The sequence below is a fragment of the Tachysurus fulvidraco genome, chromosome 20 (assembly GCF_022655615.1).
Source record: "Tachysurus fulvidraco isolate hzauxx_2018 chromosome 20, HZAU_PFXX_2.0, whole genome shotgun sequence".
Lineage (NCBI taxonomy): Eukaryota > Metazoa > Chordata > Actinopteri > Siluriformes > Bagridae > Tachysurus > Tachysurus fulvidraco.
In genome coordinates, this window is record NC_062537.1 from 17,061,327 (window position 1) to 17,087,729 (window position 26,403).

The 26,403-nt window shown below is 34.7% G+C and overlaps 2 protein-coding genes across 4 annotated transcripts; both read left to right on the top strand.

Annotated features, from left to right (window-relative positions):
- The first annotated feature begins 767 nt into the window (after window positions 1-767).
- On the top strand, window positions 768-12,725 carry LOC113660911 (adhesion G-protein coupled receptor F1-like). Of its 3 annotated transcripts, XM_047805216.1 has the most exons (14): window positions 768-895; window positions 1,070-1,131; window positions 5,010-5,074; window positions 5,246-5,382; window positions 5,737-5,922; window positions 7,677-7,883; window positions 8,020-8,178; window positions 8,647-8,822; window positions 8,921-9,091; window positions 9,687-11,033; window positions 11,183-11,224; window positions 11,334-11,393; window positions 11,515-11,572; window positions 12,268-12,725. In XM_047805216.1, exons 1-14 carry the CDS (start codon window positions 859-861, stop codon window positions 12,342-12,344), a joined length of 2,784 nt encoding a protein of 927 aa, XP_047661172.1. In that variant the 5' UTR covers window positions 768-858; the 3' UTR covers window positions 12,345-12,725. The 3 variants fall into 3 exon arrangements, with proteins under 3 accessions (XP_047661172.1, XP_047661171.1, XP_047661173.1); XM_047805215.1 differs by lacking the exon at window positions 11,515-11,572; XM_047805217.1 differs by lacking the exons at window positions 7,677-7,883; window positions 11,515-11,572.
- Window positions 12,726-18,600: 5,875 nt separating this feature from the next.
- On the top strand, window positions 18,601-25,719 carry LOC113661285 (adhesion G protein-coupled receptor F5-like). Its single transcript, XM_027175333.2, has 6 exons — window positions 18,601-21,993; window positions 22,583-23,926; window positions 24,076-24,117; window positions 24,222-24,281; window positions 24,421-24,484; window positions 25,333-25,719. Exons 1-6 carry the CDS (start codon window positions 21,853-21,855, stop codon window positions 25,428-25,430), a joined length of 1,749 nt encoding a protein of 582 aa, XP_027031134.2. The 5' UTR covers window positions 18,601-21,852; the 3' UTR covers window positions 25,431-25,719.
- Window positions 25,720-26,403: the final 684 nt, after the last annotated feature.

Sequence of the window (26,403 nt, forward strand, 5' to 3'; positions counted from 1 at the left end):
CAAAGTTAAAGATAATAATCTCTGCAGGTTGGCTTGTCCCTTAACACATTTTCACACAGATCACTGGACAGATGTCTTGAATATGTTAAATCTGTTCAGGGGGTGTCAAACATATGCCCCATGAACTGGCAATTAATGGAGATTCAATTTAATTTCAATTTTATTGGTATGATGCTTTTAACAATGGACATTGTCTCAAAATAGGTTTACAGATGTATTAAATGTAGAACAAAATGACCAATTTTATAATTTAATTGATATATCCCCAATGAGCAAGTCTAAAGCAAAGAAAAACTCCCTGAGATGATATAAGGAAGAAACCTTGAAAGGAACCAGGCTCAGAAGGGAATTTTATCCTCATTGCACTGAACCTGCATTTAATTATCAGAAATTCTTGTCAATTATCTACCATCTTTCCCTCACAAACAACTGGCATTTCTATGCTGCTATACTTCACTCTTGATACTGTTCCAACATTCGTATTCAAACACATTGGGTTAACTTGCAGAGGTATATTCTCAGTGCTGTTTTTCATTTTTATTTCTGTGTTGGCTCTGCAAGAGATAACAGGTTTAATAGATGTAACTGTAATTATCTGCATGCGCTAAGAGACGATAATCAAAAACTGAAAAAAAGGCATGAAATAAAAGAGTATTATACAAACAGCCATTAAACCAGGACCTAGCAGGACTCAGCCCGGACGTTGGCCATGTGTTCTTGTTTTTGTTCCCTGTCACGTGCCTGCCCCGCCCATGTTTACTTTTCTTCCTCTCTGCACACCTATTTAACTGTGCCACTTTGCCTTGAGCAGTGCGGAATCCTCTGGTGTCTTTTTTTACCAGTTTATTTTAAGCTATCATGCATTTGGGCATTACTGACAGGACCCAGGAATCTGGTAAGATCCAAAAATCGTCTAGTATTCTGATTATCACTTAGTTATCAGGTTGTGCTTAGTAACTCCTTCTGTATAATAATATACTATGTAAAAGATATTATTTATCACAATTACATTAGGGTATTACATTAGATGAAGTCTAAATTGTTTTGTTTTTGTACCCTTATATTTCAGAGAAAATGGAATATTCCCTGAGGTTTTTTGTTGTTCTGCTTATTTTTGAAATAACTCACAAGGTAAATTTTAAAACATTCTTCTGCAGAAATTGTAGGAAATTAGACGTTCTTAGATTGTATGATGACTGTTCAGTGGTCCTGCTTGTAATAAACTTGTAATAAACCTTGATTAAATTATATTTCATTGTTTTTAATAATAATGAGTTGTTTCTATTGTGCAGTTCCTTATGTAAGCCTTGCAAACAAGTATTAAAATTAATTAGAAATTTTGAATACAAAAAAATAAAGTGCATATATAAACTTATAAAATACAAATCTAAACTTAAATGAACTGAACAGGTAATAGGTGTTAGAATATGTGAAATTTCTCCCAAATCCTCTAGGCTGTTGGAACCCAAACCAGTGAAACTACAGTCAACACTACAACTGTACTAAGCCCAATCTACCAAACTACAGCTGATACAACATCTGCTCCAACCCTAACTAGCATAACTACAGCTGACACAACAACTGCTTCAACTCCAACTAACATAACTACAGAGTACTCAACTGCTCCAACCCCAACTAACATAACTACAGCCTACTTAACTGCTTCAACCCCAACTAACATAACTGCAGCCAACTCAACTGCTTCAACCCCAACTAACATAACTACAGCCTACTTAACTGTTTTAACCTCAACTAACATAACTACAGAGCACTCAACTGCTTCAACTCCAACTAACATAACTACAGAGTACTCAACTCCTTCAACTCAAACTAACATAACTATAGCCTACTCAACTGCTCTAATCCCAACTAACATAACTACAGCATATTTAACAGCTTTAACCCCAACTAACATAACTACAGCCTACACAACTGCTCCCTCCTTAACTAATATAACTACAGCCAACACAACGTCTGCTCCAACCCCAACTAACACTACTACAGACAACACAATGTCTGCTCTAACCCCAACTAACATAACTACAGCTAACACAACTTTTTCAACCCCAACTAACATAACTACAGCCTACACAGCTGCTTCAACCTTAACTAATATAACTACAGCCAACACAACGTCTGCTCCAACCCCAACTAACATAACTACAGCCTACTTAACTGCTTCAACCCCAACTAACATAACTACAGCCTACTCAACTGCTTCAGCCCCAACTAACATAACTACAGCCTACTTAACTGCTTTAACCTCAACTAACATAACTAAAGCCTACTTAACTGCTTTAACCTCACCTAACATTACAGCCTACTCAACTGCATCAACTCCAACTAACATAACTACAGAGTACTCAACTGCTTCATCTCCAACTAACATAACTGCTTTAACCTCAACTAACATAACTACAGCCTACTCAACTGCTTCAACTCCAACCAACATAACTACAGAGTACTCAACTGCTTCAACTCCAACTAACATAACTACAGCCTACTCAACTGCTTCAACTCCAACTAACATAACTACAGAGTACTCAACTGCTTCAACTTCAACGAACATAACTGCAACCTACTCAACTGCTCTAACCCGACATAACATAACTACAGCATATTTAACAGCTCTAACCCCAACTAACATTACTACAGCCTACACAACTGCTTTAACCTTAATTAATATAACTACAGCCAACACAACGTCTGCTCCAACCCCAACTAACTTAACTACAGCCTACTTAACTGCTTCAACCCCAACTAACATAACTACAGCTAACACAACTTTTACAACCCCAACTAACATAACTACAGCCTACACAACTGCTCCAACCTTAACTAACATAACTACAGCCAACACAACGTCTGCTCCAACCCCAACTAACATAACTACAGCCTACTTAACTGCTTCAACCCTAACTAACATAACTACAGCCTACACAACTGCTTCAACCTTAACTAATATAACTACAGCCAACACAACGTCTGCTCCAACCCCAACTAACATAACTACAGCCTACTTAACTGCTTCAACCCTAACTAACATTACTACAGCCTACACAACTGCTTCAACCTTAACTAATATAACTACAGCCAACACAATGTCTGCTCCAACCCCAACTAACATAACTACAGCCTACTTAACTGCTTCAACCCCAACTAACATAACTACAGCCAACTCAACTGCTTCAACCCCAACTAACATAACTACAGCCTACTTAACTGTTTTAACCTCAACTAACATAACTACAGAGCACTCAACTGCTTCAACTCCAACTAACATAACTACAGACGACTCAACTGCTCTAATCCCAACTAACATAACTACAGCATATTTAACAGCTTTAACCCCAACTAACATAACTACAGCCTACACAACTGCTCCCTCCTTAACTAATATAACTACAGCCAACACAACGTCTGCTCCAACCCCAACTAACATTACTACAGACAACACAATGTCTGCTCTAACCCCAACTAACATAACTACAGCTAACACAACTTTTTCAACCCCAACTAACATAACTACAGCCTACACAGCTGCTTCAACCTTAACTAATATAACTACAGCCAACACAACGTCTGCTCCAACCCCAACTAACATAACTACAGCCTACTTAACTGCTTCAACCCCAACTAACATAACTACAGCCTACTCAACTGCTTCAACCCCAACTAACATAACTACAGCCTACTCAACTGCTTCAACCCCAACTAACATAACTACAGAGTACTCAACTGCTTCAACCCCAACTAACATAACTACAGAGTACTCAACTGCTTCAACTCCAACTAACATAACTACGGAGCACTCAACTGCTTCAACTTCAACTAACATAACTGCAACCTACTCAACTGCTCTAACCCGACCTAACATAACTACAGTATATTTAACAGCTCTAACCCCAACTAACATAACTACAGCCTACACAACTGCTTCAACCTTAACTAATATAACTACAGCCAACACAACTGCTTTAACCCCAACTAATATAACTACAGCCAACACAACCTTTTCAACCTCAAATAACATAACTATACCAAACACAACTGCTTCAACCCAAACTAACATAACTACAACCAACACAACTGCTCCAACCCCAACTAACATAACTACAACCAACACAATAATTGTTTCAACCCCAAGAAATATAACTACAGTCAACACAACTACTCCAATCACAACTCCAATCACCACTACAATCCCAACCCCAAGTATGATTTTAATCCTTGTTTTTTTTCTGTTGTCCATTCCAACTAACAGATTTATCCATATTGTGTGATTATATTTTATTTGTATGGTTTGAACTAAACAATCCACAAATTAATTGATGACCCTCTACCTGTTTTTTTTCTTTACAGTCATTCAATTAAGCTACTCATTGACAATAATTGAAGAATTTGACTTTGCACTTTCCAACCCAAATAGTGACAAGTATATAACATACAGCAGTATAATTCAGAGTTCAGTAAGTGTTATACAATAAAATATGCTTTCTGATTTCATTTATGTTGACATTAATAATAATAATAATAATAATAATAATAATAATAATAATTATTATTATTATTATTATTATTATTATTATTATTTGTAGTAGTAGTAGTAGTAGTAGTAGTAGTAGTAGTGTTGTAACATGTAATACATACTTCCACTGTCACTTTTTAAACGAATTATACTGCAGCGGATGGATGCAGGAATCTGTCAGAAGGTGTGCAGCAATATTTTTTAACAGATCAGGTACTTCTGTCTGTGTTCCAGATGGGATTTTATGCACCCCCTGCCGTAAATTATTTACATATAACAGCACTGTCTACTATGTGTTATTTCTGCTATAACATCAAAGCTTATTGGAGTTAGTGCCTATAATAATACAATGGATTAACATTATCTCCCTCCTTATCATGTGCCCCATGTGAATTATCACATATGTTGAGAACTGTGGATTATCACCGGATATGTTGTCTTATTCCTTACATGTGACATACTAAGATTTTTTTACTTTTAGATTGATCAAAGTTACATGATTGTCCAGGGATATCAGCCCAACTCTGCGAGTGTGACTGGCTTCAGGTGATTTTATTTATTGCAATCTAATATACTTAGATGTTTTAGATCTCCAACTATTCTGAATACTTAAGAAAAATAAGAAGTAATCTTTAATGAATTAAGAAAAATATATAGTAATTTATTTGAAATTACACTCGTAATATTGTTTTTGTTTTGTTTGTTTTTTCCAAACAGGGCTGGCAGTGTGATTGCAGATTTCACAATTAAGTCAACAACTTCTTACCCTGATTTGCAATTAGCGAATAAAAAACTTGTTCAAGTTCTCAGATCAAATGGATTTATTGTGAACGATAATGCAGTATTTCAAAGTGGTAGATGCTTCGTCCTATTATTATTATTATTATTATTATTATTATTATTATTATTATTATTATTATTATTATTATTATTATTATTGTTGTTGTTGTTGTTGTTGCTGTTAGTGTTTTTCTTAGTTCAATAGATTACTAGAAGACATTACAGTACACATAAAGCCATAACTACATAAATAAAAACAACAATGATAAAGAATTAAAAAAGAAGTGCAAGTGCAATCTATCATTTTCACTTTTTTATTTAGTAACTATATATAGCATCTCTGATTATACTAAATATTGCAACTCTATTAACTCTAAAATCTCAATTAACCTCTATTAATTATATTAACCTCTATTTTTTCTATGCAGTGGAAGGTGGACTATATAAGAACAGTGATAATATATATCCTGGATCAAGTCTCACACTGACATGCACACTTTTACCAATAAATGGCATCACATGGACCCTGAATAGGAATCAACTGTCACAATCGAATAAATATACAATGAATAAAACTGATCTCATTGTGAACGATGTTGTTCCCAGTGACAGCGGTAAGTCAGAAACCATTCTGTTTACTACATTAATGAAACACTGTCCACTAATGAACAAGAGTTAGTGGCAAAAGACAGAATATGCACCTCAAGAACAAATTAGATTCTGGTTAAACCATGCCTCGTTTTCCACCAGTTTTTTTCACTTACGTCCACAGAGAAATTTGTCCTTTCATATTCCGCTAATCATATACACATACACACATAGACTACATTCTCAGCATATTATATATATATATATATATATATATATATATATATATATATATATATATATATATATATATATATATATATATATATATATATATATATATATGTATATACACATACAGTCATGTGAAAAAATAGGACACCCCATGAAAGCCTGTGTTTTTTTTAAATAGTTAAACATATGGGCATTTGATCTTCATTTTAACAATATTGGAAATTTCAAGTAACAGAAGCAAACAAAAAACAGATTTTAAAAAGGCAGGTTTTTTAAATGATCTATAAAATATAATTTTAAAAATATATATATTTCCTGTGAGGAGAAAGTAAGGACACCCCCACATTAATTTGCTCTTAAATTGGATAAAATTACCTACAGTTGTACGACATCAGGTGCAAATTATTACAACATTGTTACAGAGGATTTTGAAGAACGCTTGCCTTATTTAAACCTCAGGCAGGTAGTTTGGTTTGCTCTTAGCTGTTGAAGTGTGAGGTATCACCGTGGTGAGATCCAAAGTGCTCTCTGAGGCCTTTAGTAAGAAGATTGTTGATGCTTATGATTCTGGTAAAGGATATAAAAGAATATAAATTAATTTGTAATCAGTAATTCCACTGTACAGAAAATGGTTTACAAATGGAAAACATTTAAAACAACTGTCAACGTGGCCATGTCAGGACAGCCAGGCAAATTCACCCCAAGAGTACATCACAAGATGCTTAAAAAAGTCAGTTTGTACAGATGAGTCTAAAATTGAATTAGTTGGACACAAAAACAGATGGCATGTTTGACGTAAACCAAAGCATTTCAGAAAATGAACCTCATACCAACTGTGAAACATGGAGGTGGAAGTGTTATGGTTCGGGGATGCTTTGCTGCAGCAGGACCTGGTCTGCTCATTATCATATAATCCACTATGAATTCGACATTGTATCAGAAGGTGCTTGAGAAACATGTGAGGCCATTTGTCAAAAAACCTTGAAACATGACAATGACCCAAAACACCAGAAAATCCACCAAGGACTTACTGAATAGTAAGAAATGGAGAATTCTGGAATAGCCAAGTCAAAGACAAGATCTACATCCTATTGAGATTTTGTCGGGTGTTTTAAAATGTATTGTGCATGTAAGAATCTCCTCAAGCACACAGTTGAAAGAATTCTGCATTGAAGAGTGGGGAAAACCTTTTTCCATTCAATACAAGAAACTGATAGATGGCTACAAGAAACAACTCATTGATCATTTCAGATAAAGGGTGAAACACTTGCTATTAGGGCACAGGGTGTACTAACTTTTTCCTCAATTGAAATACTAATTGTTGTTGATTTCTTTTGTTTAAGTAAAAATGATGTGAATTTTGATGTTTACATGCAATTACATCACTTTCATCTACAGGTACAAATTAAAACAAATAGTGACAAGTAATGAATATAAAGAAATGAATATTTAATGGGGTGTCCTAATTATTTAACATTACTATATAGATGATGTTTGAAACACATTATTTTATTATTATAGTGCTGGTTTTGTCTCTTCTTTCTAGGTGAATATGCCTGCAGTACAATAATAAACTCTATGCCCAATATTAACTATCAGTTCATTACTATTCAGCCATACCCCAATATCCAAGTAACCAGTGACAAAGTTGTACCATGTGAGAATACAACAATCCCACTTCAGTGTTGTTTTCAGGGGATTTATGGAGTGAGTTTATATGTTAACTCCAGAGTTTGCAGCCAATCATCAACAGGTTATATACATTTTTTATATGTGATGGGTGTGGTCTTGAATATATCAGCCTAACTCAATATCTGACTGAAAAACTGTAATTAAACACTATGTAAGAAGCTAACACCTTTTTTTTTTTTTTTTTTACCATTTAATAGTCTCTGCAGAATCATCATCATGTTTATCATGTAACTATGATAGTAAAAAACAGGACTGCCAGACTGTAGACCTAAACATACAGGTAACATGTCAACTAACATCACCCATGAATGGAAACAGTTACCCAGCGAGCTCCACGATACGTATAACGAACACTGGTGAGTAATCCTTGATTTTTAATTACATTACCTCCCAGAGCTATAATAAACCTAACATGCTGTATATACATTTGTAATATGTGGAATGTGAAAACATACATCTTTCATCTTTGGTAATAGTTAGTTAGTTAGTTAGTAGTCCATTAGTTTGTTCTCGTATTCAGTACGCATATCATCTATATAATTGCATAGGTGTGGATTTAAAGAAACCAATAATTTAACTTTCGTTTCATTTTAATTTTTGTTTTAATTTTGTTTTGTTTTTGGCCACATTTGATGCCGCTTCATTGTCCTTAAAGTAAAGCAAAATTTTTTTTTCTAATAATTGTTACAGGTGGACATTTGTATTGTTTGAGTGTTCAGAGTGAATATTGTACTTCCAGCTTATTTAGTAACCTTTGTATAAAAAACAGCGAAACATACAAATAAATAAATAACTCCACATCTTTCCTTTTTTTTTTTTTTTAGCATTTATCTGCTATAATGATGCATTTGGAGCTGGAAATGTGAGCACAATACAAACCATTAACTGTACTGGAGACTTTGCTGGCTTTCAAGTAGCTCAGTGTAGTTCACATGGCTGGAACATTATAGAAAACAATTGTGTTCTTCGTGCCATCCAACAGTTCAAAGATGAAGCTAAGGCAATTTGTTTTTTTCTTACTTCCATGAAAATAATGAAAAAATAATCTTAGTTGTGTAATTTCTGTTTGCTTCTTTATAAAGGTTTGTGCTTCTGTAGAATTTACAGGTAGGAGACATCAAGACATTTATGAACAGTTTCAGTGGTAATGTTATATCACTGACTGAAAACATCACTGACTCGACAGCAACCATAATAGCAGTTGTAGACATACTAAACATCGTTTCAAATCTCTCACTAACAACTTCAATCGACCAACCCATTATGGAGGTATGTACAGTAAACTCACCTTTCTTTAGAATATGATTGAATCTAGTTAATATGCTATTTTGATATGCATAAACAAATGCCTTTACACCTCAAATGGGTTAGACTGACAGCCATAAAGAAAAAGATTACTTCAGTTCATTGCTGATAAAGGTGGTTGTACAATCTACTGAATCCTAGGATGTACTTAGTTTTTCAAATAAGATTTTTCCAAATTGCCATTTTTGTTAAAAATAATAATAACAAAGTATAAGAAGTCTTGTGTTGTTCATCTGAGGTTGTATTTATCTTATATTATGACCTGCTAAGGACCAGATTATTTATTATTATGTTCTGATACATAAAACCATAGAATTCAAAAGGGTGAACTTTCTTTTTCTCATACTGTATACAGTATATATAATAAAATAAAATCATAAATAGAAAAAGTAAATAGAAATATATGGTTGTATAAATCATTTTATACAATCTGCACCAGCATATTGCTGTTGTTGGAAAGAACGAAATACATTTTACTGTGCCTAATGATTATTATTTAGTGATGAAATATTTCAAGATGCTCAGATGTGTTGTATATAATGTATAATTTAATTTCAAGGATGTCCTAAACACAAACAATGCTGTTGGATCAGATGATGCACGGGACTCGTGGCTGCGTATAAACAACAACAATGCATCCATGAATGCCAGCTCTGAACTTCTAAAGTCAACTGAAAATTTTGGAAGCAGGCTCCCTAATACAAGTTTCAATATAAAAATAGGGTCTACATCTCTCAATAAGACTAACATTACTACTAGTTCCTTCTTGGAAGAATTTGGTATCAATTCAACAACACAAATATGTATTCCTGAGATTACCCCACCAACGTTCATCACCGTCATAGTTTCTCCAGCATTTAACAACATCTTACCTGTTCGAACTCTGACCTACAATGACAGCAGTCAGACTGACACCAAGATCAATGGAGACATAGTCATGATTAAGGCAAATTCAAGAATTAACAACATCTCTCTCTCTTTTGATGTAATAAATAAAGCATTGGGAAACCCTCAGTGTGTCTTCTGGAACTTTAGTCTTCTGAATGGTGTTGGTGGATGGGACTCGACTGGATGTCAGTTAAAGCTATTAGGGAATGAAACTGAAAGATACACATGTGAGTGCAATCACACCACCTCTTTTTCAATCCTGATGTCACCATTTCACCTGGATAACGTAGCCTTAAACTATATAACCTACATTGGTGTTGGGATTTCAATGGCTAGCTTGGTTTTGTGCCTCATCATTGAAATCATCATATGGAAATCAGTGACACGAAATGACACATCCTTCATGCGACATGTCGCCATAGTCAACATCGCAGTCTCCCTCCTGATTGCGAACATTTGCTTCATCAGTGGAACAACTGTTGTTAAACAAGAGGGTCCCTGCAGTACAGCGACGTTCTTCATGCACTTCTTTTATCTTGCCCTTTTCTTCTGGATGTTGCTGTCGGCACTTTTGCTCCTCTACCGCACCCTCGTGGTCTTTTCCAGAATGACCAGAGGAGCAATGATGGCCATAGGCTTCACTGTCGGCTATGGAGCCCCGTTAATCATAGCTGTCATTACTGTGGCATCTACAGCTGGAGGCAAAGGATACATTCAACAAGGTTACAATTGTTGGCTGAACTGGAATAAAACAAAGGCTCTCCTGGCATTTGTGATTCCTGCTCTGACGATTGTAGCAATAAACCTCCTGGTGCTTATTGTGGTTCTGTGTAAGATCTTGAGGAGAGGAGTTAATGCTTCTGTTCAGCCAGATGAGAAACATCCCCTAGTGGTCATTGCTAGATGTGTGGCGATTTTAACACCTCTCTTTGGTCTAACGTGGGCATTCGGCATTGGGACCTTGGTGTCAAACAACTTAGGAGTTCACGTGGTGTTTGCATTCTTTAATTCGCTGCAGGTATGAAAGTCAGTTTAATTGCAAATGACATTTTTCTGTAATTCTAATTGCACATAGAAATTGTTTTATAATTTTATACAGTTACCAAAACTTCTACTTAAAGTGTTTATGAAGTAAATGTTATAAATATCTAAATTGTCTCTTTTAAGGGTTTCTTTATTTTGGTCTTCGGTACTTTACTGGATAGTAAGGTACATGTGCTCTTGTAATAATCTTTACACAATTCTTCACTGTTTTAAAAAAACAGTTCTTTTTAAACACATAAATAACGCATTGATATTGAATGTTTTTTGGTCGCAGGTCCGAGAAGCGTTAGCAGAAAAGTTTTCACTGAGGAACTTAAGCTCAAATCACACAAGGGTAAATATATTTTATGAAACATTTGCTTGGGTGTTTTTTTAAAATAAGTAAATAAATATACTTATTTTAATCTAAAATGAACTACTAATTAAATTCCATTATGGATGTGTCTGAATTACAGAGTACAAGTGCAGGGATATCATCCTCAGTTAATTTCATTCAGAGGTTACGCAGAAGAAGTACGTAAAACAAGCTGAGGATAAATCTGCAAATCTTGAATTTATCTGTTTTGTTCATTCATTACCATTTTTCTGGCAGTGATCATAACTCCAAACTCTATTTTTAGCTGAATATTTTTAAAATGATTAAATAACTTTATTCAATCTGCTTGATCTAAGATTGTGGAAATTATATGATTTGGTATTAAATAAATCGATAAATCAGTATATACTATTTCAACTTATTTGCTGAAAATACTTTATCATGGGTTATGCAGTTTATTCTCATAAAACGTATGAGCCAGAACAATGTTTGCTTATTAAAACTAATTAAAAAGATCTATAAGTAGCCACATCTCTGTAGGTCACTAATGCTGGATAAATATACTGACTATTTTCCTGTTTAGATTATACATTTTTCAGTGGACCAGAAATAATTTAATTCATATTTGAGCAAGAAATGTTAAAATATAAATGTTCATGTTCCTTGTTCTAACCCACATTCTGTAAAAATGATTTAACTTCTTAATACTTCTTAATAATCTTTGATAATTTTTATATTGTAAACATAATTTATTGACAAATTCAAATTTTGTGTATTTCATTTCACTTTTTCAATTTTTTGAAATCTTCAGTACATTTCTGTTATGTGAATTTTATCATAAACCATGTCTGTGAGCGTTGTCCTGACTTGTGAATATTTTGGTCTTTTGCAGATGTGTACAATGTGGAAGAAATTTCAAATGAAGAAATTTTGTCTTCAAGCTACACAAATGTATCTGCTGATGGTTAAGGAGCTGCAACTTTTTAACAAATTTAATATATCTTTAATTAGTATTCAAATCACATCTAGTTAAGTTGAAGATTTTTATGGCAAATAATCAAGTTGAGGAAGGGAATAATTGCAGATAATGAGCCTTAGTTCAATTCTTGGGATGGGATTCATGGAATGAAATCTTTTGCCAGATTTTTTGCCAAATAGTCTTAGAAATCATACCAAATACATTTGAGCTAAAGTTCATACACACTATTACTTGTTATTATTTCTTTATTTCCGTTGAGCTTAGACAAAGTAAATGTAGTTCCCTGAATGTTATTTTGATGACTTTTTCCTTTTGATCAAATCTAATTGTAACTGAAGAAAATTGAAATAAATCAACAATATTTAAAAAATAAATAGATAATCAAAGATTTTTAAATACTGTCCTTGTTTATTTTCAGTGTTTGATACTTCTTTTATGCAATATAATTTATTTTGTTGTGTTTTTCACTTATGAAATGTCAACACAACACAATATTGTGTTCTTACAAGTTAAGTGCTAACATTTTGGTTGTATAAATGAGCTATTAATAATCTGTACTAAACAGTTATACTTTCCCAAGTTTAATGCCTGACTATGGATCTTTGAAAATTTAGATTGGGGGAAACAAATCACTGCATAAAATACTACACTTACTTGAGACATACAATTTTATATAAGTTGTTGAATTTGAAGCAAAAGCCAGCACTGGTGGCTCAAGCAGTTAGGGCTTTGGGTTGTTGATCACTGTTCAGCCCTTGAGCACGGCCCTTAATCCTTACTGCTCCAGGGGTCTATACCATAGAGGTACATACAAGGGCGTAAATTTCATTTAACAGTAGGGGGACAGCGCTCATTTAGTAAATGCACAGCTAAACAATATGCTAATTAATGTTAATGTTAAGTTAACATTATGCCAAGTCGTCCCAAATAAAACAATGCATGGGAAACGGCTTTGACGTGTTAGTTGCAGTGCACCATGCAACAAGCTTTGTAAACAAGCTAACGTTAACTAGATAAGTAATATTTTAATCGCTAATATAGCAGATTCATGTAAAATTACATCGGTAATCAACATTTTTGCTGCAACTAATTTATGAATGAGTCTGCATCAACTACATTAAAGAGAATCGCTTTATAAATAATAAAAAAAATAAAATAAAATAATAATAATAATAATAATAATAATAATAATAATAATAATAATAATAATAATAATAATAAAATCCCCTACTTAATGGAGTTGAACATTAATTGAGCCACAGCCGCACACCTGACTCATGTGTGCGGAGTAGGTGAGATGAACTAGGAAAGCAGAAGTGGGTCAAACCACTGTGAGGAATTGTGTTCTACTTACACAATTATTTAGGTATACATACATATATTTTTCACAATAGAGAGTGCGATATTTTTTAAATAATTTTTTTGGAGGGGACAATCCTCGAATGGGGGGAGGACAATAAATATAAAATTTGTCATGAGCAATTTTTGAAGGGGACACAAATAATACAGTCAAATTGTACTTATAAAGATATGTCCCCACAGTGAAAAACTTTGCTTTTATCATTATTATTGTATGGAGACTGTGTCATTATGGTTATTTTCAAAGTTTTTCTCAGGTTCAATGACAAAGCAGATTTTTCTTCAAAATTATTTATCGCATTGTTTGTGTTGTTTACAGTTAAGCCATCAACATACAATAAAATATAAACATGACTATTATTGTGAAAAAATATATATATAGAAAATAACATGCAGGCACTGAGATTTACAGTAAACTAAAAACTGTGCTCCCTGTGCTGGTGCTGGCAATATGATCTCTTTGTTCTGCTGTCTCCGGCTCCCTCCCTGGATCTCCCTGCCCCTTCCTCTACTCTCACTGTCTCAGAACAGACTGACTCCTGAAGCAGAAAAAATGCAGGAAAAGATGTTCTCTATACTCATAATAACTAACTTGTTTACATTACACTTGTTAAATTGACAGATCATACTGTAAATTAGTGAGCCTGTGATGTTCATCTGCTGAACAGCCACAACTCTGTTCACCCAAAAAAAAAATTATGTCATTACCCCTTCAATAAAAGCACAACACACTTACTGTACCTGACACTGTACTTCTGATTGACCCTGCTCTACCTGTCCCTCAATAATTTCTGTCCCCTTTGCCGGTGATTAATATTGTGACATTAGTATTTTCATAAGCACCCATTCTTAAAACCAAATTACTTTACTTTTTAAAACCAACTTACTTGGCGTTTAGGTGCACAGAAAAATTCTCTCATGTCCATTTTCCTTTTCTCCGTCATTTTATCTATATGACACTGCAAGGCAAGGCGAGTTTATTTATACTGTAGCACATTTCATACACAATGATAATTCAAAGTGCTTTACATTGTAAGTTTAAGTTGTAAGTTTACGCAGTTTTTGCGCAGTTGTAAGGGAATAACCCCCCCGATTCAATTGGCGTTTTGTTTATTTTTTTATGCTTATAATTGTTAACTGATTGTATTGTTCCTGTTGATGACATTTGACATTTTTCGGGGTTTTGTAATTTTTTTTCCCCATGTTCTCTTTGTTTAACTTATGTGTGTCTGGGTCTTTAAAAAACCGGAGCTCGACTCGACAGACAGTTGTTATTAGAGAAAGAGCGCGAGAGTGCGAGATGCCGAAGTGCAATATTATACTGATCCACGTTGTGCTTAATGTTTTTTTAAATAAAACGAACCGTTTATCTTCATATCAACACACAAAATTGGCGAGCCAGCCAGGAGATTTGAAAATAGCGAGATTGTGGCTGCAATAGTGTGCGAAAGTAAAAAAGGGAAAACGGAGATGGATCTTCGGCAGCTGCACGAGGAACTCGGTGCGGAGTTAGTGCACCTGACGTGGGATCAGCTTAAAGAATTGCTGAATTTGCCCGTAGATAAGGTGAGAAAAAAAGCACGTTATCGTTCCTCTAATAAATGAAGAGATTGATGTAGTTATCGAGAAGGAAGATAAGGATGCAGCACGTCAGTTTATTGGCGATGTTCTGGAATTAACTAAACGGATGAAAAATGAAAACGCTCGGGAGGCAGAAAAGAGTTTAGGCGAGGACGAAGATGAGCTGGTAAAGTTAAAAAAACAATATGCAGACCTCCAGCTGATGTTTCAGAGTTCCACAAAATCATTGTAGAGCAAAATTACAAGGCTTAGTGATCAAGTAAAGAAAAAAGAGAGCAGGTCAGCCTCAGCTATACTTAGGGATGCCGAGTCTCAGCCATCAAGAGTGCCAGAAGTAACCATCAGACGTGATTTTAAAATTTGGGGACAAATAGGTGAGAAAGGATAGACTGTCATACACAAATTTGATGCATCAGATAGACAGTGGAGTTCAAAAAGGACATGCTGAGACAGATATTGTGGATGCTGTTGTAAGATCTATCACTCCCGGCCTCAGCCTTCGAGATTTGCTTGAAATTAAAAGCAAGTTGACGCTTCCCCAATTAAAAATCTTCCTAAAAGGCCATTTCAAAGAAGAATGTCTCAGATATTAATTAAGTTGACTTTAGCACCAGTGTCTAATTTAAAAGGTAATGTTGTCCCATTAGCCACGAGAGGAACAATCCACTTTGATGACTGTACAGACTCCATCATGGATACCTCTTTTTCCTCTGAAACCATCTGAACATAAAAGGAATCACTCAAGGTATCACTGTCATCTGTATCTTCTTCCACTACCTGCACTCTTATAGATTCTTTTGAAAAGCACATTTTTGCAAAGTGGTTTAGGCCATTACACTTAAAACACCTTTTCCCAAATGCTGGGCACTGTCTGAACTTATGCCTAGTCTCAGAACATTTGCAAAGAAAAGTTTCATTGTCATTGCCTCTACTACTTCTTGCATAACCTCATTTCTTATCTCTATACGAAATGATATCTATTTCTGCAGCTGCATTTTGAGAGGACATTGTTATAGAAACATCAAACTGCATCACATGCTGTTGTGCTAATTCACTGGACTGGCACAATTCAACAGCACAATCCAATGTAAGCTCGGATTCTTGTAGCAATCTTTATCGTATTTTCTTATTCCAGATACCAAACACACTCTGATCTCGAATCATGGAATCTCTGTAAAATTAGTTATTAAAATTACAGGTTTTTGCCTTGATCTTGAGGTCAGTAAGAAAGCAATCAAAAGCCTCTCCTTCATGCTGTATTCAAGCTCTAAATACATATCGTTCATATGTCTCATTCTTCTTTGTCAAACAATGAACATCAGACTTTTCCAATACCTTGTCCAGTTTCTTCTTATCTGCCTCATCCTCAAATATAAAGGTGTTAAAAACTTCCACAGCATCCACTCCAGCAATCGTAAGTAGCAGGGCAATCTTTCTTTCATCTGCAGCGGCCATTTGTCCAATGGCTGTAACATACAACTCAAACTGTTGTTTGAAAGTCCTCCAGTTTGCATCAACGTTTCCACACAACTTCAGTGAAACAGGGGGTTTAATGGCATCCATTGCGTTCTTCTAACCCCACCCCTGGTACCATGTTTTATTCAGGCATCATACAAAGAAGAGGGACTTTTGATGGATGTCCCCTTTATTCCACCGGGGACATCCATCACATACAAGTTACCAACACTTCTTCACTCAATGCACCCAACTTTATACTACCCATTACTGCCACCTAGTGGACCAAACAACATCCCACTAATTACAGCTACTATTCTAAATAAATATTCTAATTGAATATTCAAATTTTTTTAAATAGTGAATTGGTGGGTTAAAATCTCAATAGCCATCCTTCACCTCAGCACATTGACACAAAAAATGCACACATAGCTCACCCTATAGAAATTGTGTCTGTTCCCTGAGCAGTGAGATCAAAAAGTAAACACATGAAAAGTTCTTGAAATAATCTTACTGTAATTAGACCAGAAAATGCCAAAGAAACAAACAAAAACAGTTCTTAAGGTTTGGACTTCTGAACATCGCTTGCACCCAAAGCACTTATTGTAAATGAAATGATCTCAGAAAATAGCCTTACTGTACTCTGCCTCACCGAAACTTGGGTTAAACCAAATGAATACATCAGTCTAAACGAGTCTACACCATCAGGATATATCTATAAGCACGAACTTCGTCTGACTGGTCATGGAGGTGGTGTCGCCACTATTCTTAGTGATTACCTCACTGTTACCCAGAGAACACAGCATAGATTTAATTCTTTTGAAGTGCTTGTCCTTAATGTTACACTATCGCACATGCACACAAAGAAATCCCTGATGTCTATTGCTCTAGCGACCGTGTACAGACCCCCAGGGCCCTACACAGTTTTTCTTAGAGAATTCACAGATTTTCTCTCAGACCTATTGGTTAACTTTGACAAAGCATTAATTGTAGGAGACTTTTTTCTTTTCTTTTTTTTTATTAGATGCAAAAATACAAATACAAAAACCAACAAAACAAAACATGTGTGTGTGTGTGTGTGTGTGTGTGTGTGTGTATAAATACATAGATATACACACATACATAAATCAAAGAGTAAAATATATTAATAATTGTAATTATAATGACAATAATAACGATGAAGACAGTAATGGTATCACACAAGACAAAATAATAATAATAATAATAATTATTATTATTATTATTATTATAAACAAAAAAACAATAATAATAATAATAAAAAATAACATAAAAAAACAGTAATAATAATAATAATAATAATAATAATAATATTGAAAAATCCAATTAATAAGAAATAGTAATAATAGTATTAGCAGTAGTAGTAATGATAAATATATTTACAAATATACTCATTTCTTCCAGAATGAAGGGGAGGTTAAAGGATCAGAAAGAGGACCATTAGAAATAGTAGTAGTAATAGCAATAATAATGCTTCTACAGCCATTAATAGTAATGATAATAGTAGTACTTATAATAGCAATAATAATAATAATAATAATAATAATAATAATAATAATAATAATAATAACGGTAATATTGATACAACTATTAATGATAAGGTATTATAAAGCTGCCGCTGATAACCCTCATGGCCATGGCATAGCATAGACCAACGCCGGCGTCATATTACAACGGGCTATCAAGGTTAAGTGCTGTGGGATCCATGGTCCCAAAATCCATACCCATCCCCAGCCGTCCCGCACATGCCACGCTTAACCTGTTTGTGTGTATACGTTTTTTTTGTTTGTTTTTTTTTTTTTTGGGGGGGGGGGGGGTTTAAATATGGCTGCTTTCATTGTTATACTCATAATATGTTTGTCAACTAGTGTATAATGCATTAAAAAAGCATGGCGTGTAGCATGGAACCAGCCCAGTGCAAAGCCCAGGCCACCACGCCCGCGCCACACTTACCCTATGTATGTGCACACGACACACTTACCCTGTGTACTACGTATTTTTTATTTTTATTTTTTTAATATTATTATGCTTCAAATGAATGTGTGTGCACCTCATCTAATATGTGATGCATTAAAACAGCGGGACAAGTGCTGGGCCAGCCGGAGACAAGAAATATCAGACAGAAGTACAAGCTGGAGGGTGAAAGTCCAATGCCCCCGGCCCCACATCACACCCACCCACGACTAATCAAAACTGCACATGGCAGGGACTAGTATGCCACAGCCAACCAGGGTCCAGAAGCAGCGAAAAAGGGAAAGAGAGAAAGAGAGAGAGAAAGAGAGAGAGAGAGAGTTTTAAATATAATAAGTATTTAATTTATATTTATTAGTCTGTGTTGCTGCCTCTTCCTGACCCTCCCTCCTCCCAATCATGTGTGATTATTGATGGTGTATCATTGAGGATGGCTTCAGACAAAGAAGGTCAGTGGATTCATGACTGTTTGAAGTTAAAGAGAGATAACCAAGACGGGTGTAATTCTGATGTATTATTTTGAGTGGAGGTAGACAAGTTTTCCATGGAGATGTACTCTATTAGTAAATTTTTCCAAGTTGTAATGTGTATGGCGTTCCTCGATTTCCAGTTCATGAGGATAGTTTTCTTGGCGATAGTTAGAGCCACTAGGAGTAATTGACTGTTTGTACTGTTTAAATTGATTATGGATGTGTCACCTAATATACAGAGGGGAGAGAGACAGCGGGATGTGACAACCCATAAGGTTGGATAGTGAGTCGATAACGTTTTCCCAGAATGTTTTAACCGCAGTGCATTGCCAAATAGTGTGTAAATATGTATCTGGGGTGTTTTGTGTGCAATGTGAGCATGTTTCTGAAGTAAAACCCATTTTAAATAATTTCTGTCCAGTTAAGTGAAATCTATGAAGTACTTTATACTGTATAAGTTGTAAGTTGGTGTTTTTTGTCATGAAGTAGATATTTTTGCAGATTTGTGTCCAGAAAGCGGCATTGGGAGCAATAGATAAGTCTGATTCCCATTTAGCATTGGGTAGGCTTAATGTGTTGTCTGATTTGGATATTATTTTATATATTCTGGAGAGTAATTTTTTTGGGGGTGAGGTTATAATTATTAGTTCTGAAATTGGAGGTGAAAGGTCTAGATTAATTCCCTGAGTGTCAATTTTTGATTGAATGGATGATTTGATTTGTAAATATTCCGAAAAACAATTACTCCCAATGCCGTATTTCTGGACCAAGTGGGAAAATGGTGCCAAGTTATTATTAAGAAGGATGTGTTGAAGTTGTGTGATGCCCTTATCTACCCATGTGCGTAAGTTGAGTGGCTTCTTATTTACTATAAAATCTGGGTTATTCCAGATCGGGGTGTATTTAGATGATGCAAGAGGGGTGTTTGTGATTTGATGAAATTTCCACCAGGCTGTCAGAGCTGTAGCTATTGTTGGTGATTTAAAACAGTTGTGCTTTTTGATTGCCTACCTATAGAAAGGTAATTCTGAAATGTTAATCTCTTTACAAATTGACTGTTCAACATCTAGCCATGTGCTTTCTGAAGGGTTAAGATGAATCCATTTGTATATGTTTTGGAGCTGATTGGCCAAATAGTAGTGGTAGAAATGTGGTGCTTCCAGTCCTCCTTGTGTTTTTGGTTTCTGTAGTGTAGTCAATTTAATTCTTGGAGTCTTATTTTTCCAGTAGAATTTAGTGACGATTGAATCTAGTGATTTAAACCAGGTGAGGGTGGGTAGTGCTGGAGTCATTGTAAATAAATAGTTTAATTTATGGAGTATAGTCATTTTAATTACTGATATTCTGCCCATAATGGATAGTGGTAAATTCATCCAGCGGTGAAGGTCATCATTTATTGTTTTAAGTAATGGAGTAAAATTGAGTCCAAACAGCTCTGACAGCCTGGGGGAAACATTAATGCCCAAGTATGTGATATAGTTAGTGCACAAAGGAATAGGTGATGTCTGGGATGTCACATCCAAACTGTTAGAATGTAATGAAAGTATGGCTGATTTACTCGAGTTGATGGAGTATTCAGAGATATTTGAGAATGAATCAATGAGTTTAATCGCTTCTTGTAATGATGATGAGGGGTCTTGTAAATATAGTAATATATCATCAGCGTAAAGACTAATTTTGTGGTGCATGTTTAGTGTTTGAATTCCTTTAATGTAGCTGTTTTGACGGATAGCTGCTGCTAATGGTTCAATGAAAATGGTAAATAATGAAGGGGAGAGTGGGCATCCTTGTCTAGTCCCCCGTTGCAGCGTGAAGATATGTGATGTTAGTCCATTGGTGATGACAGTGGCTAAAGGTGATGTATACAGAATTTTGTTCCAATTAATGAATGACTCCCCAAAACCAAACCTCTCTAATGTGGAAAACAGGAATTTCCAATTGACCCTGTCAAAAGCTTTTTCTGCATCGAGAGTAACTATGATGGTTTTGGTTTTTTGAGTTGATGAATAATGCATCAAGTTAAAAAATCTGCGTGTGTTGTTGGATGAAAGTCTACCTTTGATGAAACCGGTTTGATCTGAGTGGATTATAGATGGTGTGACTTTTTCTATTCTATGAGCTAGTGCTTTAGCGATGATTTTAATGTCTACATTAATTAGGGAAATCGGGCGATAACTTGATGGTAATGTTGGGTCTTTATTTGGTTTAAGAAGGAGTGAAATTGTGGCGGTGTTCATAGTATCAGGGAGTTTTGATTTTTGCTTTGATTCAGTAATAATACGGATAAAAAGTGGTGATAAAATGGACCAAAAGTGTTTGTAGAACTCAGCAGGGAATCCATCGGGGCCTGGTGCTTTGTTGTTTGGCATGAGTTTGAGGGCATTAAAAAGTTCATATTCTGATAAGGGAGATTCAAGAGTATTTATTTGATGTTTACTGAGTTGAGGTAGGTTGATATTGTTGAGGAATGAGTCAATGTCTTTCTGATCTGGGTTTTTATTGGAGGAATATAATTTACTGTAAAAGTTTTGAAATATTTGATTCATACATTGAAAAAATAAACTTAGTTGTGTAATTTGTGTTTGCTTCTTTATAAAGGTTTGTGCTTCTGTAGAATTTACAGGTAGGAGACATCAAGACATTTATGAACAGTTTCAGTGGTAATGTTACATCACTGACTGAAAACATCACTGACTCGACAGCAACCATAATAGCAGTTGTAGACATACTAAACATCGTTTCAAATCTCTCACTAACAACTTCAATCGACCAACCCATTATGGAGGTATGTACAGTAAACTCACCTTTCTTTAGAATATGATTGAATCTAGTTAATATGCTATTTTGATATGCATAAACAAATGCCTTTACACCTCAAATGGGTTAGACTGACAGCCATAAAGAAAAAGATTACTTCAGTTCATTGCTGATAAAGGTGGTTGTACAATCTACTGAAGGATGTACTTAGTTTTTCAAATATGATTTTTCCAAATTGCCATTTTTGTTAAAAATAATAATAACAAAGTATAAGAACTCTTGTGTTGTTCATCTGAGGTTGTATTTACCTTATATTATGACCTGCTAAGGACCAGATTATTTATTATTATGTTCTGATACATAAAACCATAGAATTCAAAAGGGTGAACTTTCTTTTTCTCATACAGTATACAGTATATATAATAAAATAAAATCATGAATAGAAAAAGTAAATAGAAATATATGGTTGTATAAATCATTTTATACAATCTGCACCAGCATATTGCTGTTGTTGGAAAGAATTAATACATTTTACTGTGCTTAATGATTATTATTTAGTGATGAAATATTTCAAGATGCTCAGATGTGTTGTATATACTGTATAATTTAATTTCAAGGATGTCCTAAACACAACCAATGCTGTTGGATCAGATGATGCACGGGACTTGTGGCTGCGTATAAACAACAACAATGCATCCATGAATGCCAGCTCTGAACTTCTAAAGTCAACTGAAAATTTCGGAAGCAGGCTCCCTAATACAAGTTTCAATATAAAAATAGGGTCTGCATCTCTCAATAAGACTAACATTACTACTAGTTCCTTTTTGGAAGAATTTGGTATCAATTTAACAACAAAAATAAGTATTCCTGAGATTACCCCACCAACGTTCATCACCGTCATAGTTTCTCCAGCATTTAACAACATCTTACCTGTTCGAACTCTGACCTACAATGACAGCAGTCAGACTGACACCAAGATCAATGGAGACGTAGTCATGATTAAGGCAAATTCAAGAATTAACAACATCTCTCTCTCTTATGATGTCATAAATAAAGCATTGGGAAACCCTCAGTGTGTCTTCTGGAACTTTGATCTTCTGAATGGTGTTGGTGGATGGGACTCGACTGGATGTCAGTTAAAGCTATTAGGGAATGAAACTGAAAGATACACATGTGAGTGCAATCACACCACATCTTTTTCAATCCTGATGTCACCATTTAACATGGATAACTTAGCCTTAAACTATTTAACATACATTGGTGTTGGGATTTCAATGGCTAGCTTGGTTTTGTGCCTCATCATTGAAATCATCATATGGAAATCAGTGACACGAAATGAAACATCCTTCATGCGACATGTCGCCATAGTCAACATTGCTGTCTCCCTCCTGATTGCGAACATATGCTTCATCAGTGGAGCAGCTGTTGTTAAACAAGAGGGTCCCTGCAGTACAGCGACGTTCTTCATGCACTTCTTTTATCTTGCCCTTTTCTTCTGGATGTTGCTGTCTGCACTTTTGCTCCTCTACCGCACCCTCATGGTCTTTTCCAGAATGACCAGTGGAGCAATGATGGCCATAGGCTTCACTGTCGGCTATGGAGCCCCGTTAATCATAGCTGTCATTACTGTCATTACAGCTGGAGGCAAAGGATACATTCAACAAGGTTACAATTGTTGGCTGAACTGGGATAAAACAAAGGCTCTCCTGGCATTTGTGATTCCTGCTCTGACGATTGTAGCTATAAACCTCCTGGTGCTTATTGTGGCTCTGTGTAAGATCTTGAGGAGAGGAGTTAATGCTTCTGTTCAGCCAGATGAGAAACCTCCCCTAGTGGTCATTGCTAGATGTGTGGCGATTTTAACACCTCTCTTTGGTCTAACGTGGGGATTCGGCATTGGGACTTTGGGGTCAAACAACTTAGGAGTTCATGGGATGTTCGCATTCTTTAATTCAATGCAGGTATGAAAGTCAGTTTAATTGCATTTACATTTTTCTGTAATTCTAATTTCTGTAAACAGAAATTGTTTTATAATTTGATACAATTACCAAAACGTCTACTTAGTGTTTATGAAGTAAATGTTACAAATATCTAAATTGTCTCTTTTAAGGGTTTCTTTATTTTGCTGTTCGGTACTTTACTGGATAGTAAGGTACATGTGCACTTGTATTGATCTTTACACAATTCTTCACTTTTTAAACAGTTCTTTTTAAACACATTAATAATGCATTGATATTGAATGTTTTTTGGTCGCAGGTCCGAGAAGCGTTAGCAGGAAAGTTTTCACTGAGGAACTTAAGCTCAAATCACACAAGAGTAAATATATTTTATGAAACATTTGCTTGGGTGTTCTTTAAAAATAAGTAAATAAATATACTTATTTTAATCTAAAATAATTAAATAATTAATAATTTAGTTAAACTTAAATTCCATGATGGATGTGTCTGAATTACAGAGTACAAGTGCAGGGACATCATCCTCAAGTGGAATTAATTTCATTCAGATGTTACGGAGAAGAAGTACGTAAAACAAGCTGAGGATAAATCTGCACTTTGAATGTATCTGTTTTGTTCATCCATTACCATTTTTATGGCAGTGATCATAACTCCAAACTCAATTTTAACCGAATATTTTTTAAATGATTAAATAACTTTATTCGATCTGCTTGTACTAAGATTGTGGAAATGATATGATCTGGTATTAAATAAATCGGTAAATCAGTATTTACTATTTCATCTTATTTGCTGAAAAAACTTTCTGTATCATGGGTTCAGTTTATTCTCATAAAATGTATGAGCCAGAACAATGTTTGCTTATTAAACTAATTAAAAAGATCTATAAGTAGCTAATACTGTCTCTAACTAGCTATTATTTTTGGAGTGACTTCAATAGAGTGACTTTAGTTCACCATGTTTGCTGGAACTGTTAGGGAATTCTGTTCTGGTGAGCAAGAACTGAATTTCCTACACACAGTTGGAAACATGAACATAACACACATCATTTGGCAACTTCTTCATCTCTGTAGGTCACTAATGCTGTATAAATATACAGACTATTTTCCTGTTTAGATCATACTTTTTTCAGTGGACCAGAAATAATTTAATTCATATTTGAGCCATAAATGTTATAATATAAATGTTCATGTTCCTTGTTCTAACCCACATTCTGTAAAAATGCTTTAACTTCTTAATAATCTTTGATCATTTTTATATTGTAAACATAATTTATTGACAAATTCAAATTTTGTGTATTTCATTTCACTTTTGCAATTTTTTGCAATCTTCAGTACATTTCTGTTATGTGAGTTTTATCCTCAACCATGTCTGTGAGCGTTATCCTGACTTGTGAATATTTTGGTCTTTTGCAGATGTGTACAATGTCTCAAATGGAGAAAAGTTGTCTTCAAGCAACACAAATGCATCTGCTGAAGGAGCTGCAATTTTAACAAATTTAACAAATCTTTAATTAGTATTCAAATCACATCTAGCCAAGTTGAAGATTTTTATGGCAAATAATCAAGTTGAGGAAGTGAATAATTGCAGATAATGAGCCTTAATACAATTCTTGGGATGGGATTCATAGAATGAAATCTTTTGCCAGATTTTTTGCCAAATAGCCTTAGAAATCATACCAAATACATTTGAGCTAAAGTTCATACACACTATTACTTGTTATTATTTCTTTATTTCTGTTGAGCTTAGACAAAGTAAATGTAGTTCCCTGAATGTCATTTTGATGAATTTTACCATTTGATCAAATCTAATTGTAACTGAAGAAAATTTAAATAAATCAACAACATTTAAAAAATAAATAGATAATCAAAGATTTTTAAATACTGTCCTTGTTTATTTTCAGTGTTTGATACTTCTTTATGCAATATAATTTATTTGTGTTTTTTTTTCCCTTATGAAATGTCAACACAACACAATATTGTGTTTTTACAAGTTAAGTGCTAACATTTTGGTTGTATAAATGAGCTATTAATAATCTGTACTAAACAGTTATACTTTCCCAAGTTTAATGCCTGACTATGGATCTTTGAACATTTAGATTGGGGAAGCAAATCATTGCATAAAATACTACACTTACTTGAGACATACAATTTTATATAAGTTGTTGAATTTGAAGCAAAAGCCAGCGCTGGTGGCTCAAGCAGTTAGGGCTTTGGGTTGTTGATCGGATGATCATGATGCAAGCCCCAGCACTGCCAATATGTCACTGTTCAGCCCTTGAGCACGGACCTTAATCCTTACTGCTCCAGGGGTCTATATCATAGAGGTACATACAAGGGCGTAAATTTCATTTAACAGTAGGGGGACAGAGCTCATTTAAATTCACAGCTAAACATATGCTAATTGTGGCCGTCAATGTTAAGTTAACTTTATGCCAAGTCGTCACAAATAAAACAATGCATGGGAAACGGCTTTGGCGTGTTAGT